The 16,195-nt window shown below is 43.4% G+C and overlaps 2 protein-coding genes and 1 long non-coding RNA gene across 6 annotated transcripts in view; 1 reads left to right on the top strand and 2 right to left on the bottom strand.

Annotated features, from left to right (window-relative positions):
* Window positions 1-4,853, bottom strand: part of ATP7B (ATPase copper transporting beta) — a 150,432-nt gene extending 145,579 nt beyond the window's left edge. Inside the window, exon 1 of one of the 2 annotated variants that reach the window (XM_073583303.1) lies at window positions 4,769-4,853. In XM_073583303.1, coding sequence (XP_073439404.1) covers window positions 4,769-4,796 — 28 coding nt within the window. In that variant the 5' untranslated portion in view covers window positions 4,797-4,853. Of the gene's footprint in view, window positions 1-4,655 lie in introns of both variants that reach the window. The other variant, XM_073583304.1, reaches the window with a different exon arrangement.
* Window positions 4,854-4,877: 24 nt separating this feature from the next.
* Window positions 4,878-13,544, top strand: ALG11 (ALG11 alpha-1,2-mannosyltransferase). Of its 3 annotated transcripts, none has more exons than XM_073583307.1 (4): window positions 4,878-5,008; window positions 6,567-6,800; window positions 9,772-10,697; window positions 13,155-13,544. In XM_073583307.1, the coding sequence occupies exons 2-4, from the start codon at window positions 6,568-6,570 to the stop codon at window positions 13,424-13,426; spliced, it is 1,431 nt and encodes a 476-aa protein (XP_073439408.1). In that variant the 5' UTR covers window positions 4,878-5,008; window position 6,567; the 3' UTR covers window positions 13,427-13,544. The 3 variants fall into 3 exon arrangements, with proteins under 3 accessions (XP_073439408.1, XP_073439406.1, XP_073439407.1); XM_073583305.1 differs by having other exon boundaries at window positions 4,912-5,068; XM_073583306.1 differs by lacking the exon at window positions 4,878-5,008 and adding an exon at window positions 5,077-5,262.
* LOC141096575 (uncharacterized) lies at window positions 7,029-10,244 on the bottom strand. Its single transcript, XR_012233714.1, has 2 exons — window positions 8,289-10,244; window positions 7,029-8,182 (listed from the first exon to the last, which is right to left on the bottom strand). It is a non-coding gene; the product is annotated as an uncharacterized lncRNA (long non-coding RNA).
* Window positions 13,545-16,195: the final 2,651 nt, after the last annotated feature.

Raw genomic sequence — 16,195 nt, 5'->3', positions numbered from 1 at the left:
TGACTTTGGTCCTCAATGCAGATGGCAACACGGAGGTTTAGTGACAGAGGGTTTTTATCTGAAGTTTGAAGTGAATCCGCTATGAAAGCCACATAAACCCTGTGTGAGCATTTAACAGCCGCAAGCGGCTACATGACAGAGCCCATACTGTCACCGTGGCTGTACATTTAGAGAACACACAAGCAGCTCATTTCTTACCCATCACTATAGACCAGAGTGCATTTTCAGCATTTGGCAGCAGACCACAGATATATTCATTGGTTTATTTTTGTTTTACCTTTCAAAAATTGGCATATGTATTAGGAATAGGTCACTGGTAGTAGAAGATAATGGTTCTGTGACGAGACAGAAAGCACAAAGCTACAGTCATTTATCCTGAAGCCGCATAGAACTTGCATTCCTAGAGGACTAAAGTCAATCATATGACCACACACACAAAATACTGTACTGCCTGGCACGCCGGGGAATGTAAGTGCTTACATAAAGCCCGAGACATTGTATATCAGGGCTCAGACGGATAAGCGTCAGAGTTCACCAACAGTTCTTTCTGATAGGTTCACGTCCATGTTAATGAATTCAGGGCCATTATTGAAAAATTACAGAAAAATGCAAAAACAGCATGGCCTGTTACACTATTTTTTCTGTAAAATGATGGAATTATAGTAAATGGGATCATTGGGGTGCTGTTAGTCTCTAACATTAAAGGGGTTGCCCAGGCATACAATATTGAGGAGTTATCCTTGGTATAGTTCATGATTGCCAGACTGGTAGGGGGCCAATACCCAGCAGCCCCCTCCAATCAGCTGTTATTAGCTCTGACAATGACTGGAGGTGAACCCCTAATGGAGCCGCACTTCATTCAATGCTTAAAGGCTGCTGTAGGGTACAGCAGATCAGCTCCTATTGAGCGCAGCCTGATCCGTGGAGGTATCGAGCATCAGATGCCAAGGATCTGTTATTGATGCCAGTAGCTTATCAGTATTATATAAATGAGAGGGGTCCAGATTGCTCACATTGAAATAGCCAGCGAATCCTTGCCTAGGATGAGAACACTCCTAACTAGGTGGTAGCAATAGGAAAAGGTAGGTATATTCAGCTGTTTTCTGGATGAAAAAGGTCACTGCTAAAAATGAATAAAAACAGAACATTCCCAGTACTATAGAAAAAAAAATACACGCGAGAGCATTTGCTACATGTTTCAGATTGAATCTCAGTCCTTATTCGTGGATCCATAAGCAAGGACTGAGATTAAGCCCAAAACACGTAGGAAAAAGTCTTGCATATTTTATTGTACTGGGAATGTTCTGTTTTCATTCAATTCTAATTTTTTGTCATTTTTCATCCAAAAACCAGCTAGATACCTCTCTACCTTTCCTATCAGTATTATGTGCCTGCAGAATCTCCAAGCATATGTCTACACACCATCTTTTTCAGGTAGATTCCGCCTGCAATCCACATGAAAAACTCTCAAAATGCAAAAATTAACACACACACACACACACACACACACACACACACTGCAATGTCAAAATCACTTGGTGTGCATATGTTTAGTCTTTTTGAGATTCTTTTAACTGCTTCAAAAGAAGTGACCCAAATATATATAACACTAGCTGTAGAGCCCAGCGTTGCCCGGGCATAGTTACTCCACTGGCCGTCCCGCTCTCTCCCTCCGCAGCCCCTGTCTCCACTGGCCGTCCCGCTCTCTCCCTCCGCAGCCCCTGTCTCCACTGGCCGTCCCGCTCTCTCCCTCCGCAGCCCCTGTCTCCACTGGCCGTCCCGCTCTCTCCCTCCGCAGCCCCTGTCTCCACTGGCCGTCCCGCTCTCTCCCTCCGCAGCCCCTGTCTCCACTGGCCGTCCCGCTCTCTCCCTCCGCAGCCCCTGTCTCCACTGGCCGTCCCGCTCTCTCCCTCCGCAGCCCCTGTCTCCACTGGCCGTCCCGCTCTCTCCCTCCGCAGCCCCTGTCTCCACTGGCCGTCCCGCTCTCTCCCTCCGCAGCCCCTGTCTCCACTGGCCGTCCCGCTCTCTCCCTCCGCAGCCCCTGTCTCCACTGGCCGTCCCGCTCTCTCCCTCCGCAGCCCCGCTCTCCACTGGCCGTCCCGCTCTCTCCCTCCGCAGCCCCGCTCTCTGCAGCGCTTAGGTCATGTCGATATTGCTGCAGCCAATAACTGAGCTCCGTATTTCAGGCAGAATTGATATCTCACTGAGCTCACCGATTGGCTGCAGAGCTGTTGATGGGACAACAGTGGTGCAGGCAATAAACAGACACTACCAGAAGTGGTGTAGAATCAGGCTACGTTCACACGTAGCTTAGCGGCCGCCACCTGACGAATGCACTCACGCTCAGCCTAGAATTCCCATGGAAGTTACTGCGAGAATTCCGGAATTCCATTCCGTGGGAAAAATCGCATTTTAAATTCCCGCGATTTTCCCACGGAAAAACTAGGGATTTGCAAGCGTAATTAGCTTGCAGAATGCTAGCGTTTTCCAAGCGATCTGGAGCATCGCTTGGAGAACTGATTGACAGGTTGGTCACACTCGTCAAACACAGTGTTTGACAAGTGTGACCAACTTTTTACTATTGAGGCTGTATATGCAGCATCAGTAGTAAAAGATAGAATGTTAAAAATAAAAATAATAAAAAATATTGTTATTCTCACCTTCCGGCATCCCGCGCAGCCTTCTCGCCTCTCTCCACGCTCCCGGCATCTTCCGGTCCCAGTAATCCTTTGCGCGAATGACCGCGAGACGTCGTGCTCCCGCGAGACCGCGATGTCATTGCAGTCATTCTCGCTAAGGATTACTGGGACCGTGGAGAGAGACGGGAAGGCTGCGCAGGATGCCGGGAGGCGAGAAAAATAATATTTTTTATTTTAATTCTATTTTTTACAGGGATATGGTACCCAGAGCCCGGAGGACAGTCTCCTCTCCTCCGGACCGTGGGCACCATCCGCAAATGTTCTGCTTACTTTTCGCACGGTGGGTACAGCCACATGCGGAAAGTAAGCAGAACAATGCATTCCTATGTGGGCGGAATCGCCACGATTCCGCTAAATTAATGAGCATGCTGCGTTTTTTACCGAAAAGCGATTCCGCTGCGGAAAAAACCGCAGCATTAGCACAGCATTGCGGAATCCCATAGGATTGCATGGAATGCTTATGTTTCGCGTTTTCACAGCAAAATCGCGCGTTTAAAACCACGACGTGTGAACGCAGCCTCAGTGCTGAACCCAGAGAGGGCTAGTAAAACACAGGTGTTTTTAAACAATCTCCAACTTGGGACTGAATCCAGAAAACCCTTTTGAACACAACGTCTTTTAAACTTGGGTGAACCAGTAGCGTTTTCCAAGTGGAAGATCATAGTTTTTTTTTTTATGCCATTTTGGTCGTTTCCTGAGCACTTTTGCTTTGTAGTTTTCGAGGCTAATGATTTTTTTCTTAATTCATCAATGAAGCAGCAGCCAGTGATTTCCAAAGTGAAGGTGCTCAAAAAGACGTTCAGGAGTCTTCCAGGCGTCTCATTGACTTGTATTGTAAAGCATAGAGCGTCATCCTAGCTGAAAACACCTGAAGAATGGTCAGGTCACTTCATTTAACCACTTGAAGTCTTGTGAAATTGGTTAAAAGGCGCTCAAAAGACTGAACATGTGAACAGCGAGTCATTTTTACATAGAAAATGCATATGTTCATTGTTTTGAGAGACAGGAACTGTTGTGTGCACATAATTAATGACTCCGCTCATCTAGTGGTTGTAGGTGAAACTTCAATCTTCTTCATCAGACATATTGGAGCGTCACATTCATAGTAATTAATCTAATTAGCACCCATCAGACATGACTGATATTTTGACTGTTTTATTTCTAGGCCCTGTTCACACATCAGCCAAAATATCAGGAGGAGATGGCAAACCGCAGGAGAATCCGCAGAAAGAATTGACATGTCAATTCTTTCTGCGGATTGAAAACCGCAGATAATCCGTTCGGAAAATTCCGCACCGTCTGCGTTGCAGTTTTTGATTCCCATAGGGAATCATGGTACTGTACACCGCAGCAAAAACTGCTGCGGGTCCGCAGCAAAATCCGCAGCGTGTGCACACAGCCTTAGAAATACTGTGTATAAGCAATGCGTGCTTTACACATCCTGATACACATACACTGGGAATATAAATATATATATATATATATATATATATATATATATATATATATATATACACACACACGTGAGCATATACACACTTTTTTTATAAGTCTATACTCTGCAGGTGTAAGCATTGAGTATATATAGACACACACACATATACACACACATATACAAACATTTATAAAAAGTATACTCTGCAGGTGTAGACATATATAGTAAATACTGAGTTTTCTATAGATAGATATTGCACACTTTTTATAAGTCTATACTCTGCAGGTGTAAGCATTGAGTATATATATATATATATACTCATGCACACTTTTTATAGATGTATACTCTGTGGCTGCGGACATATATAGTAAATACTGAGTATATATACACACACTGGCTGTATCCTCTCAGCGAGTGCACACATCTAGCAGAGTCACAGTCCTCATCCCTCACACACACTGTACATGGAGGATCTGGGGTGTGAGCCTGCCTTCCTACAGTCGCTGTATGCCGCTGATTACCTAGCGAGTCCCCGCTCTGCTCCAGCACACCGTCAGCGCTGCTGCCATTGACTACTGTGTGCAGAGCTGGCGACCTCTGGACTCCCGCACCCTGCCGCCTCCTCAGCCATTACCGCTGAGCACATGTCCGCCTTGACGCATTGGTTTCCCCGGGAGCCGTCCAGGCTGCGCTGCGCTCAGGTACGGTGCACGCCCCACACTGTCTCCACACCCCTCAGCTGTCAGTCATCTGTAGACCACGCCTCTCAGGTCTGGCCACGCCCCATGCCTAGAATCGACCGTTGTCGCTCTGCGTGCGTCGTCATGACGCAGTGACGTCATCAGGACGCGCCCGGCAGCGGTCTCGCTTTGGAGTGAGTGACGTGTAGCTCCTGTCATGTAGTCATGGCGCTGTGCTGGTGCTCCCTGTTACGGTGAGGCGCTGCGTCCTGTGTGTCTGGCAGGCTCTCTATACCGCGGGTGTAGTGCGAGGCGTCCTGGCTGCGGCGTTGCTGTGTGTGGGGTGACGGCATTTCCGCTGGATCTGTAGTGTTGCCATAATCTGCTTAAAGTCCCAGCAATGAGCTGCAATGTGATAAGGACGGTATCCACAGCAGCAGTGTCAGAGGTGACTGCACCAATGGCGCCCCCCTCAGTATCTGTGTCAGTGTGCTATTGATGGTCGCTGGGTCCGCGCTGTAACCCCACGGTCACCATCACCTGCAGCAGGATCTCCACATGCCTGATCGTGTGTTCTGTAGAGGTATTCATATTTGGTGCTTTTGAGGCACAGTATGTGAAATCTCTGCTTGCAGACCAACTGAGCATTTCTTCAGAGTTGTCTCTGGGAGTGTGCACTTTCCCCCTCACTGGTAGACGCAGTCAGTCACAGCTGAGATTGCTGCATCAGCGGCTGAGCTGTGAATGCTCCATAAGAAACAAATGTGAATGTCTTCAGTGACCGTGGTTTCAGCGAGTGACAGATCCAAATTAAAGGGATGTGTAGAGGTTACTACTTTCTGATACCTTCATTGTTCTTTTTAAACCTTCAGTGTTGTCCGCACTAACCTGTCAGATTTTTTTTTCCCAAATTATTCTGTTATTTATCAACATTTGGCTTAATTGTGTGGCAGAAACCCGCCAGTTATATAATGCATATAAAGGTGTTCCCACTCTCCCTTAACTGCAGATATTAGGGGAGAGAAGGATCAGGCATGTGTAACTTTAGCATGCCAAATCATTTGCACATGGTTCCTTTTGCCCACATCCACTCTTCCCTGTTTTGGGAGAGGTATCTGTCACCTGGACTGCCATCTATGGAGTACAGAAATGAGCTGACACAGTCTTCATGTAATCCTAGCCTTCACCACTCAGTTAAAGAAGCACTCCTCCTCCTATCATAGTTTTTATCCTCTTAATAGATTGCAGTCATCATATTTTATAGCACTTTGTACTTACGATTGTTCATTTTGCCTTCCTACCCAGCTAATTCTTTTCTTTGCTCTGTGTAGAAATAGGAAGTCTCTTTTCCCTACATGAATGCCCCCTTCTTCACCTGACCCAGCTGCTCCGCTCCTCCCCCCCCCCCTGGCAGGGACTTTTGAATTAGAACAGGGAAAATTTACCTACTATTTCTACTTAGAGCTTAGAAGTATTCAGCTAGTCAGTTTCTAATCACGTGATGTCATAGACCTAATAGAAAAGAAGAATTAGCTGGGTAGAAAAGCAAAATGAGCAACTGTAAGTACACAGTGCTATATAATATGATGATTGCAATATATCAAGAGGATAAAAACATTTAAAGAAGCGCTCCTCTTCCCATAAGTGAAGCACAGCTATGATAGAAGTTGCCTTGTATTGTGCGACTTTCTATTGAAAATCTGATATTATTTTAGTGTATATTAATCTTTTGTCTTTTTTTCTCCTTTCTAGTATGCTGACATCACTCTTCATTCCTGCACTTATTGTTAGCGTCACCATCATTTTCCTTTTATTTGTTCTTCTCCTTTGTGTCCGATTCTGGGTTGGGAAGAAGAGGGCAGCATCTGTACAACTCGACAAAGATGGCAAAGAGCAGAAAGTAGTGGCCTTCTTTCATCCATACTGCAATGCAGGAGGTGGAGGAGAAAGGGTGCTGTGGTGTGCACTGCGTGCTTTACAGAAAAGGTAGAACATGAATAATAACCATAACACAGGTCTACAAAAAATATTTTTTGTAATCATTGCAGGTGACTTTGTACTTTACTGAATCATCTTTTTGTCCTGATTTCAAAAATCTATATAGTTTTTCTGTAGCACGTATAGTTTCCATGGAGAAGTATCATCATTATAAGGTATAGCAAATATACTGGTGACATTAAGAAACCAGTAATCTACATATCAGACAAAAAATGCTTCACCTTACAAAACAGTTTTTATTGAGCCACAATCATTTCACATGCAAAATAGAAACCAAAATATGAGCAGAAATTAAAAGTGCTTGACATTAGACTGTCATTGATACGAATTTTCAGGGTTGTCCCTATATAACATCTAACAGTAATCTGCCATCATTGAGTCATTCCGAAAACCCTGGTAGCAGTGTTCCATTACTTTAATGTCCTGGTGAAACTTCTCGCCTTGTTCATCGCTTACATCCCCAGGATTTTGAGGGAAGAAATCTAAATGTGAATGCAAAAAGTGCATTTTCAGAGACATGCGACATCCAAGACACTGGTACGCAGTTAGCAGTTCCTCAGCACCTTCAACATATTTTGGAGATTTTTGTTTTCCTAGGAAGTTTTCACAGATCCACTTGAAGCTTTTCCAAGATCCTTATCATGTAGAGTTCCTTCAAGCACATCATCACTCATAAGCTCTCTGAGCTGAGGACCAACAAATACCCCTTCCTTCATTTTTGCTGGTGAAATGCTGGAGAATTTCTGTGAAATGCACTGGAACCCTTGTGAATTTACCTTTGCCATGGCATTCACAAAGTTGTTAATCAATCCCAGCTTTATATGTAGTGGCGGAAGAAAGATTTTTGTTGGAGCAACTAAAGGATTATGCTGAACATTGTCTCTACCTGGAGCATAGATGTTTCTCTGTCCTCAATCACAATGAACATAATGCTATACTGTATTTCTACTGTCCCATAAACACAAGAAGCAACAATATTTTGTGAAAACTCCTTGCATTCCCATTAGCAAGCCAATCGCTTTCAAATCTCCACAGATATTGGATTGTTGATGCTTATATTGTATAGCATCCAAAACAACTGACAGATTTTTATAACTTTCCTTTAGATGACATGAGCGAGCAATAGGGATTGATGACGTCGTATTCCCGTTGTGAAGCAGCACTGCTTTCAAACCTTTCTGGGATGAGTCAATAAACAATCACCAATCTGCAATAAAATACTCTTTATTCAGTTCTTCAAAGAGGCCATTCACATTGTTACACAGTACACCATTGGGCCATCAACTGTGAAAAATTGTGTTAAGGTGTTACTTCTGTTTCGGTAATAACACACTTTGACATCATTATGAAGAAGATTCTTCTGTTTCAACCTAGAGACAAGAAGTTCAGCTTTATCTTTTGACAATGAAAGGTCTCTGATGAGATCATTTAATTCATGTTGAGTAAAGCGTTCTGGCTGCTCCATCAGGTACATACTCATCTTGACTTGAGGTCTCCATGTCTTCGCCAGTAGCTTCAGTTCCATCGTCTTTATATCCTACTTCATTTTCATCCAATCCAGATAACGGTGGTACAGGAACTGGCAAGGTACCATCATGTGGAACTGGCCTAATCGCAGATTCAAGTTCAGGGTACAGTAATTAATCTTATGTTTGTTCTTTGTAGAAAAGCCCTACAGTTTGACAAAACAAAAGTAGCAGTCATCACTATGATTTTTGGGTTCTCTCCAAATCATGGGAACATCAAATGGCATAGCCACTTTTCTCAAATTCAACCAGTCACGAAGACCATTTGAACAAGTTGAGCATATCACATGAGGGGCCCAGCTTTTGTCTTGATCACCAAGTGGACACTTAAAGTACATCTGGGACATCATTTTAATATTATGAGTGATTGAACGTACTTGGCCTTTTGGTGTAAAAGAACCACACAAATAGCAGAATCTGTTCGGATGATTGATACACTGTCGGGGCATTTTTCTCCTTTAAAATCAGAATCCTTCTGTCTCCCTGTGGCAGGGCTCAGATCCCCTGTCAGAGTCTCTCACACCAGTCCTTGCTGCCATCACCATCCTTTTCTGACTCAAATCTTACCCCCTCATAGAAGTTAGCTCCTCCCCATAACATGTGACTTTCCAAGAAGCAGACATTAGTTGACTGCACTGTCAATACTCCTTCCCATACAACTCACTGAAACCTTTACTGATGTTGTCCCTGTAAGAAAATTCACAATTAAGACAAGCAAAGAAATGGGAATAACATAGGAAAAACCACATACATTGAAAATGCAGAAATAACGTAATAACAAAAATACTTCTATCTCAGAAACTTTATGTGATAGAGCAAAACTAGGCATATTTTTGGAATCCATACATCAGACTCCATAAAACAGACATATTACCTTTGCTGATGATTTTTTTGTGTTGATCAGTGAATCGGACTACTTGTACTTGCATGTAAAGGGATTTTCCCACACGCAAAGTTAATTTTATTCAACATTTTCTTGAACACATCCAATTGCGGAGCTTATTTTTATTCCAAGATCTATTAATTAAAATGTACTCTGTTCATGGGAAGGATAAAAGAAAATGGCATATACTCCCCTAGCAAATCTGCTCCCTGCCCCATGGCTGTTGTCAGACCACTAGTGAATATGATGAAACCACCAGTCACCAGACTACATCGAGATTAATGGTCAGGATGGCCTCTCTTACAATCTGGATACCTTTGAAGTAGCAGCATTGGAGCAGGGAGCAAATTTGTTGGTTGGGTATTTCTTCTTCTTTTCTTCCCATGGCTTACTGTTGCTGTCATTTTTATTTTTTCTTATAAACAACCAAGAAAACCCTTTTAATTCCAGTCTCTGATTATTTTGATACACATTTTGAAATCTTAACGCAATGAGTGATAATTGTAATCATATGAGCTCTGGCTTAATGTTCTTTTACTGTTTATTGTAGGTACAAAAATGCTGTGTATGTCGTTTACACTGGTGACAAAGACGTCTCGGGAGAGGACATCCTTAATGGGGCGGTTGGCAGATTCAATATAAAGTTAAACTACCCTGTTAAGTTTGTTTTTCTAGAAAAACGTTACCTGGTAGAAGACAGACTTTATCCACATTTCACCCTGCTGGGACAGAGTTTGGGATCCATTCTTTTAGGCTGGGAGGCGCTAGTAAAGTGCGTTCCTGATATTTATATCGATTCAATGGGCTATGCATTTACATTACCTTTATTCAAATACCTAGGGGGCTGTCGTGTGGGCTGCTACGTGCACTACCCAACCATCAGTACTGACATGCTGTCCGTTGTCCGGGACCACAGTGCTAGATTCAACAATGCTGCTTTCATTTCCAACAACCCTGTTCTGAGCAGACTGAAGCTGATTTACTATGTTTTGTTTGCACTTACATACGGTTGGGTTGGATCTTGCAGTGATATGGTAATGGTTAACTCTACGTGGACCTTCAACCACATCTTGGACTTGTGGAAATGCAGCGATCGCATCAGTATTGTATATCCACCTTGTGATGTAAAGACATTTTTAGATATTGAATTGAATCAGAAGCAAGAGAGAAAAGAGCACTCTTTGGTTTCTGTTGGTCAGTTTAGGCCAGAGAAGGACCACAAACTGCAGATTCGTGCATTTGATACTTTACTGGCAAAGAAAACTGCAGAAGAAAGGAGAAATCTGAAACTCATTCTTATCGGGGGTTGTCGCAATAAACAAGACGAGCTCCGAGTAGCAGAGCTGAAGAAACTTAGCGCAGACATGAGAATTCCTGTGGAATTTAAAGTTAACATTCCTTTTGAAGAACTGAAGAAACTTCTCAGTGAAGCCACCATTGGTCTACATACAATGTGGAATGAGCACTTTGGAATCGGTAAGACTCCCTTGGGGAACCCCTTTAGTTTTATAAGGAACCTTTCATTTGCTTTGTGCAGCCCTCTATTCCATGACATTATAGAGACATTCATCTATATTTGTTATTAAATGTATGTATATATATGCATGTAGTACATTAATATACTTTCCTCTGGTGTCCAGCATTGTTCTGCTCCTTTTCTCGGTGATGTCTCCTTAATTGAGACTATCCAGCTCGCTCTGCGTCTGACCTGGAAGTCTCTTTTGCAATTTAGGTCTATGGGGCCTCGTTCTGACTCTGTAAAGAATTGGATTGTAAAAGCCACTTCTGGGTTATGCAGAGCACAGCGTGACCCAGAGGAGCCTGCAGAGCGTTGACATCACTGAAAAGGGGAGCTCTACACTGGAGAGAGCGGCGATAGGTGAGTATATGCACACACACACATTTAATTATTACAAATAAATATGAGTGCTTCTTTAATATGCATACAAAGATGCCCTTGTATGTTATGGATCATGGATCCTAACCTGTAAAGTGAGTCTTTATGTAGGTTATCCTCTATTTGGGTTCTTGCTTAATAGATGCCTCCTGTCAGCAGGATTGTGCCGAGTAACCTACAGACAGTGTCAGGTCGGCGCCATTATACTGATTAAAATGATACCTTGGTTGATTAAATCCGTCTTGTGGTTGTTGTTTAATCTTTATTTTCAGTTTTGCGTTACTGATATGCTCGTGCTCCGGGGTGGCCTGTGGGTGGGGGTCTTCATGTGGTTTTCTGCTGACAGCTCACTGATCCCTCACTGACCTGCCACCTAGTTTGCATAATGAATATTATATGTACATACTAAAAATAAAAAAACTTAGAGGCAGGAGCCGGCTGTGGCACCTACGCTGCAGCATAATCGCATGTGGAATGTACATATAATTATTATGGTTGAGGTTATCCTGATATTTACAAAACAAATATCCATTTGAAAATGACGCCTGCGCAGTAGCAGCTATTGGTGTATATAGAGGTGATCTGGTAGCTGCTGCTGCACATGCACTGGTGGCGCCATCTTGCTAGAGAAAAAAAAAATTCCTTCTCCAGGATGGTGCCGCCTGAGCATTAGCAGCTATTGGATCGCCGATATCTCCGATGGCTGCTACTGCTTAGGCTCTGCCGGCGCCATTTTCAGACTGATTTTTTTTCATGTATTGTATACCGTAAAAAAGAATGATTCACTGCACATTACACATACGGTCAGGCTGTAGTGCAGAAGGGATTTATTTTTCAATACATATAATATTCGTTATGTTAACTAGGGGGCAGGTCAGTGACCCGTCATAAGGCATTAGTATGAATAGCTAATCAGATCACCACATGAAGACCCCCCACAGACAGCCCCCGAACACGAGCATATCATTAACTGAAAATAAAGATTAAACAACAACCACAAGACGGATTTCATCACCCATGTAATCAGTGTAACGGCGCCGACCTGACACTGTAGGTTACTGTGCACAATCCTGCTAACAGATTCCCTTTAACCTTTGCTATTTCAGTTCATGAGAATTCCAAGCATAGTGGGGGGATGTTAGTCATGTTTATAAGGGTACGTTTAGAGAGCTGATGCTTAGATGACTCGTGTTAGGTGATCTACGTACTCCGTGCAATACTTTCAGAGTATTTTGTCTAGGTTATCACTGGCACACATGGGTTTCTTTCTAAACATGTTAACGTCATGAATCACAAGATAGCTGCGGCTAATAATGCAAAAATCTAATGATGGGTTCCCTTTAATTAAGGAAAGTCCTCGCATGAAAATTTTTTTCTAAATCTGTGTGGTTATGTGCATGTAGTGTGTGTGTGTGTGTGTGTGTGTGTGTGTGTGTGTGTGTATTTAATCTACGCACCTTTTTACAGTTTTGTCCTTTCTGTCTGCCTTGTGTAAATGGATGCGATAGACCAGTACCTGTTCTAATGAATGGGACAAGTGCACCATATCTGTCAATTGTGCATGCGTCTTGGCTGGTAACATTAGAAATGATGTCCTGACAAAGCAGTGAGTTAAACCGAAGTTAACGTTTATTGAGGTGACTAAAATAATTTACTTTTTTTGCTAATAAAGCTACTTTACTATTACTATGCGAACACCCATTGGCAGCTGCACACCACTCATTTAGCTTTTCTCACTGTTAACCTTTTTATCATTTCTAATGGCAAGACCCCTACTTCTGGAAACGCTGTAATCTCTTGTATAAGGGAGGAGCATAGCAGATCTTGTTTAGGGATTTCCTATAGACTAGCCAACTCTCCAGTTTTATCCCCGGGTCTGTACAATGTGGATCTGATGTCTTAATGCCCATCATGCTACCTAGGTCTCCATAAGTTACTTTTGCCTAGGACCGAGGAGGACATTTTTAGGTAATGATTTATGCTCATCTGTTTACATAGATGTAAAATAACCTTTTCCCTGTTACTCATCTTTACAGGAGTGGTGGAGTGCATGGCAGCGGGAACAATCATTTTGGCTCATAATTCTGGAGGTCCCAAACTGGACATTGTCATTCCATATGAGGACCATGATACCGGCTTTTTGGCCGACAGTGAGGAGAGCTATGCTGCTGCTATGGACCGTATCCTGTCTATGTCCGAAGACAACAGGCTACAGATCCGGCAGCGCGCGCGACGCTCTGTCTCTAGATTCTCGGACCAGGAGTTTGAAGTAAATTTCATTTCTGCTACAGAGATACTATTTAAATAAGGCAGTACCTGTGGGAGAGGGTTAATATGTATATAGTGAGGGTGACCGGAAGGAAGGGTGTAAAATATTTTTCTACTGAATCAGTAGTGTGTATTAAATGTGGTTAACCCCTATTGTATCCTGTTGTCTATGTTTCTATGTTATTCATACAGTACTGTGTAAATGCTCAATTTCACTGGATTAGAAATAACTGTATTAATCTATTGCACATGATTTCAAACATTTGACTCCTAATTCTGTTGCATTTATTTTTGTACAGATACAATGCAATTTTTAGCAAAAACTTTAAAATGATGGACATCAAAATTTGCCGTATTTTTCGGACTATAAGTTTCACCGGACCATAAGACGCACCTAGGTTTTAGAGGAGGAAAATAGAAAAAAAAGTGAAGTAAAAAATGTGGTCACACTGTTATTGGGGGAGGGTGGGAGCTGCTGCTGACACTTCTATAGGGGTAATATCCCCCATCCTGGAAAATACATGACCCATATCCCCCATCCTGTTTTACATGCCCCCCCCTCGCTGAACACATAAAAAAAAACATTCTACTTGCCTTTCCCCTCCTCTCCCTCGCAGCGCGGTGTCCTGTTCTGGTGTAAGCAGCGCTTGGCATCACTGCCATGCGCCCTCACACGCAGTCAGCTGCCAGAATGCTAACTGGTCCCCACACCCATAGTCCCTCCCACCTTTCGGCGCCGGCTTCAGTGCATAGAGGTGGGAGGGACTATGAACATGGGGAGCAGTGAGTAGTCATATTCTTTAACAGCAGGCACACTAGCTCCTGCCTCCTGTGACCCACTCCTCTCCCATCCACGGCCACAGGGAGCATTATATCTCCACCAAATTTTAGGGCAAAAAGTGTGTCTAAGGCTGTGTGCGCGCGTTGCGTATTTGCTTGCAGAAATTTCTGCAAGGTTTCTGCATCTCTTGGCAGAAAAATGCAGTGGAATATCTGCACGTATTTTATGCATTTTTGTTGCGTTTTTGTAAATCCATAGTGCTAAATAAAGATATATTATTAAAAAAAAAAAATTGATGTCATTTCCTTGTTCAACTTCTTTTTCATTCTCCATTGAAGACCATAATATCATTGCATACCATGTTCAAATTTATAGTGTTTCTAGACACAAAACAAATAAGTGAAAAAATATATATATATTTTATCTTTATATATTCTGGTGTAGTAACCACTATGTCCGCTAGGGGGAGCTGTATGGAGGTTCCAAGAGAAAGGATGAGTGGCAGAATCCTGAAGGATGGTTATGTATCTCAAAGGGGGTGGCTTTGAGATGGAGACTTAGGCCTCATACTCACTGGCGATGAAATCAGACGATTGCAATCCGATTTTTAATCTGATTGCAATCTGACCCATGTTAGTGAATGGGTGACATCTCACTTGCGATTTTTTTTTCTCAGCCAAAATCGGTCTGAGAAAAAAATCGCAGCATGCTGCGATTTGCAGCGATTTTCAACAATAGAAGTCAATGGGTGCGATTTAAAAAAAGGGACCAAAAACGGACCATCCGTTTTCCATCCGTTTTTAACGGATACATCACCATTCTGTGGTATAGAACACTGTAAATGGTCCTGTAAATGACTGTAGAAAAAGAGTGGCTGGGAAAAAAAAAGGATGGAGAAAAAAGCACAGAAATCGCATGACACTGGCATAACACTCCACCCTTTTTTCCAGTCCAGAAATCGGACCGATTTTTAATCGCCAATGGGTATGAGGCCTTAGTTATGTGTATTGATCAGCAATGATATTGCTGAAGTGTTGTTTCAAGGTATAAGGGAGAAGTCTCCAGGTAACTAGGGAGTTGGGCGGGCCGGTTACCTACAAACCCACCCAGGGGTGTGTCTGAAAATGCCTGTGTGATGAAGGAGCAGCCGCCATCTTAGATATGGGGCCACATGTCTGAGCTTGGCATCCATTTTGGTCTAAGTTCAGGAATTACAGGCAGCTAACATACCCCCAGGTGCTGTGTACTACTAAATAGAAGCAGGATTTAGTGTTCCAATGCTAAATAGCCAGGGCCATTGGTGTGATAATGAGGATAGGCCCAAAACAGCTTCAAAGCTCAGGTACGGAGCCGTGCCAGCAGGGGGCCGGGAAAAAGCCTAGGGCTTCAATTAGAATGTACCTGCTAGCAGACACAGGAATATACGTCCTTTGTGTGTCCCAGACGCTTTGGCTCCATCCTAGGAGCATGGATTATTAGCCCACCCTCTGACACAGGGGGAGGAACCTAGCGTGTTTAAGGATTGGCAGCCCCTGGCAGACATTGAGTCTTTCACACAGAAGATCCGGACGATGACGATCTAAGAAGGACCTGGGGACAGACCTGCCGAGGGGAGCAGCGGCCCATGCTTTGGGGGTCTGTCCGGCAACTAAGGCTACTTTCACACTTCAGGTTTTCGGCGTCAGGCGCGATCCGGCGTCGTGCCGGAACGCCGGATCCGGCAAATGTTTAGTAAAACCGGATGTGACGGATCCGGTTTTCTGCCGGATCCGTCTTTTTCTTGACAGACAAAACCGGATCCGTCTCATCCGGTTCATCCGTTTTTCTATCCGTTTTTCAACGGATTACGCCGGATCCGGTTTTTAAAATTGACCCTTGTGGCCTTCCGAACGGGATTGGCTACTGGAAAACTATATATAGCATGTTCCTACAGCCCTTCTTTGACAGGTTGTAGAGGAGAAAGTGCAGGTTGGAGAGAAGAGCAAGTTACTGGCGAAGATGGATGTTGTCATTGGAAATATTTTGAAG

Source organism: Dendrobates tinctorius, unplaced genomic scaffold (assembly GCF_039654945.1).
Source record: "Dendrobates tinctorius isolate UK_male_01 unplaced genomic scaffold, ASM3965494v1 ptg000075l, whole genome shotgun sequence".
Lineage (NCBI taxonomy): Eukaryota > Metazoa > Chordata > Amphibia > Anura > Dendrobatidae > Dendrobates > Dendrobates tinctorius.
The sequence above is the reverse complement of the archived record's forward strand: the minus strand, read 5'-3'. Positions and strand labels throughout refer to the sequence as shown.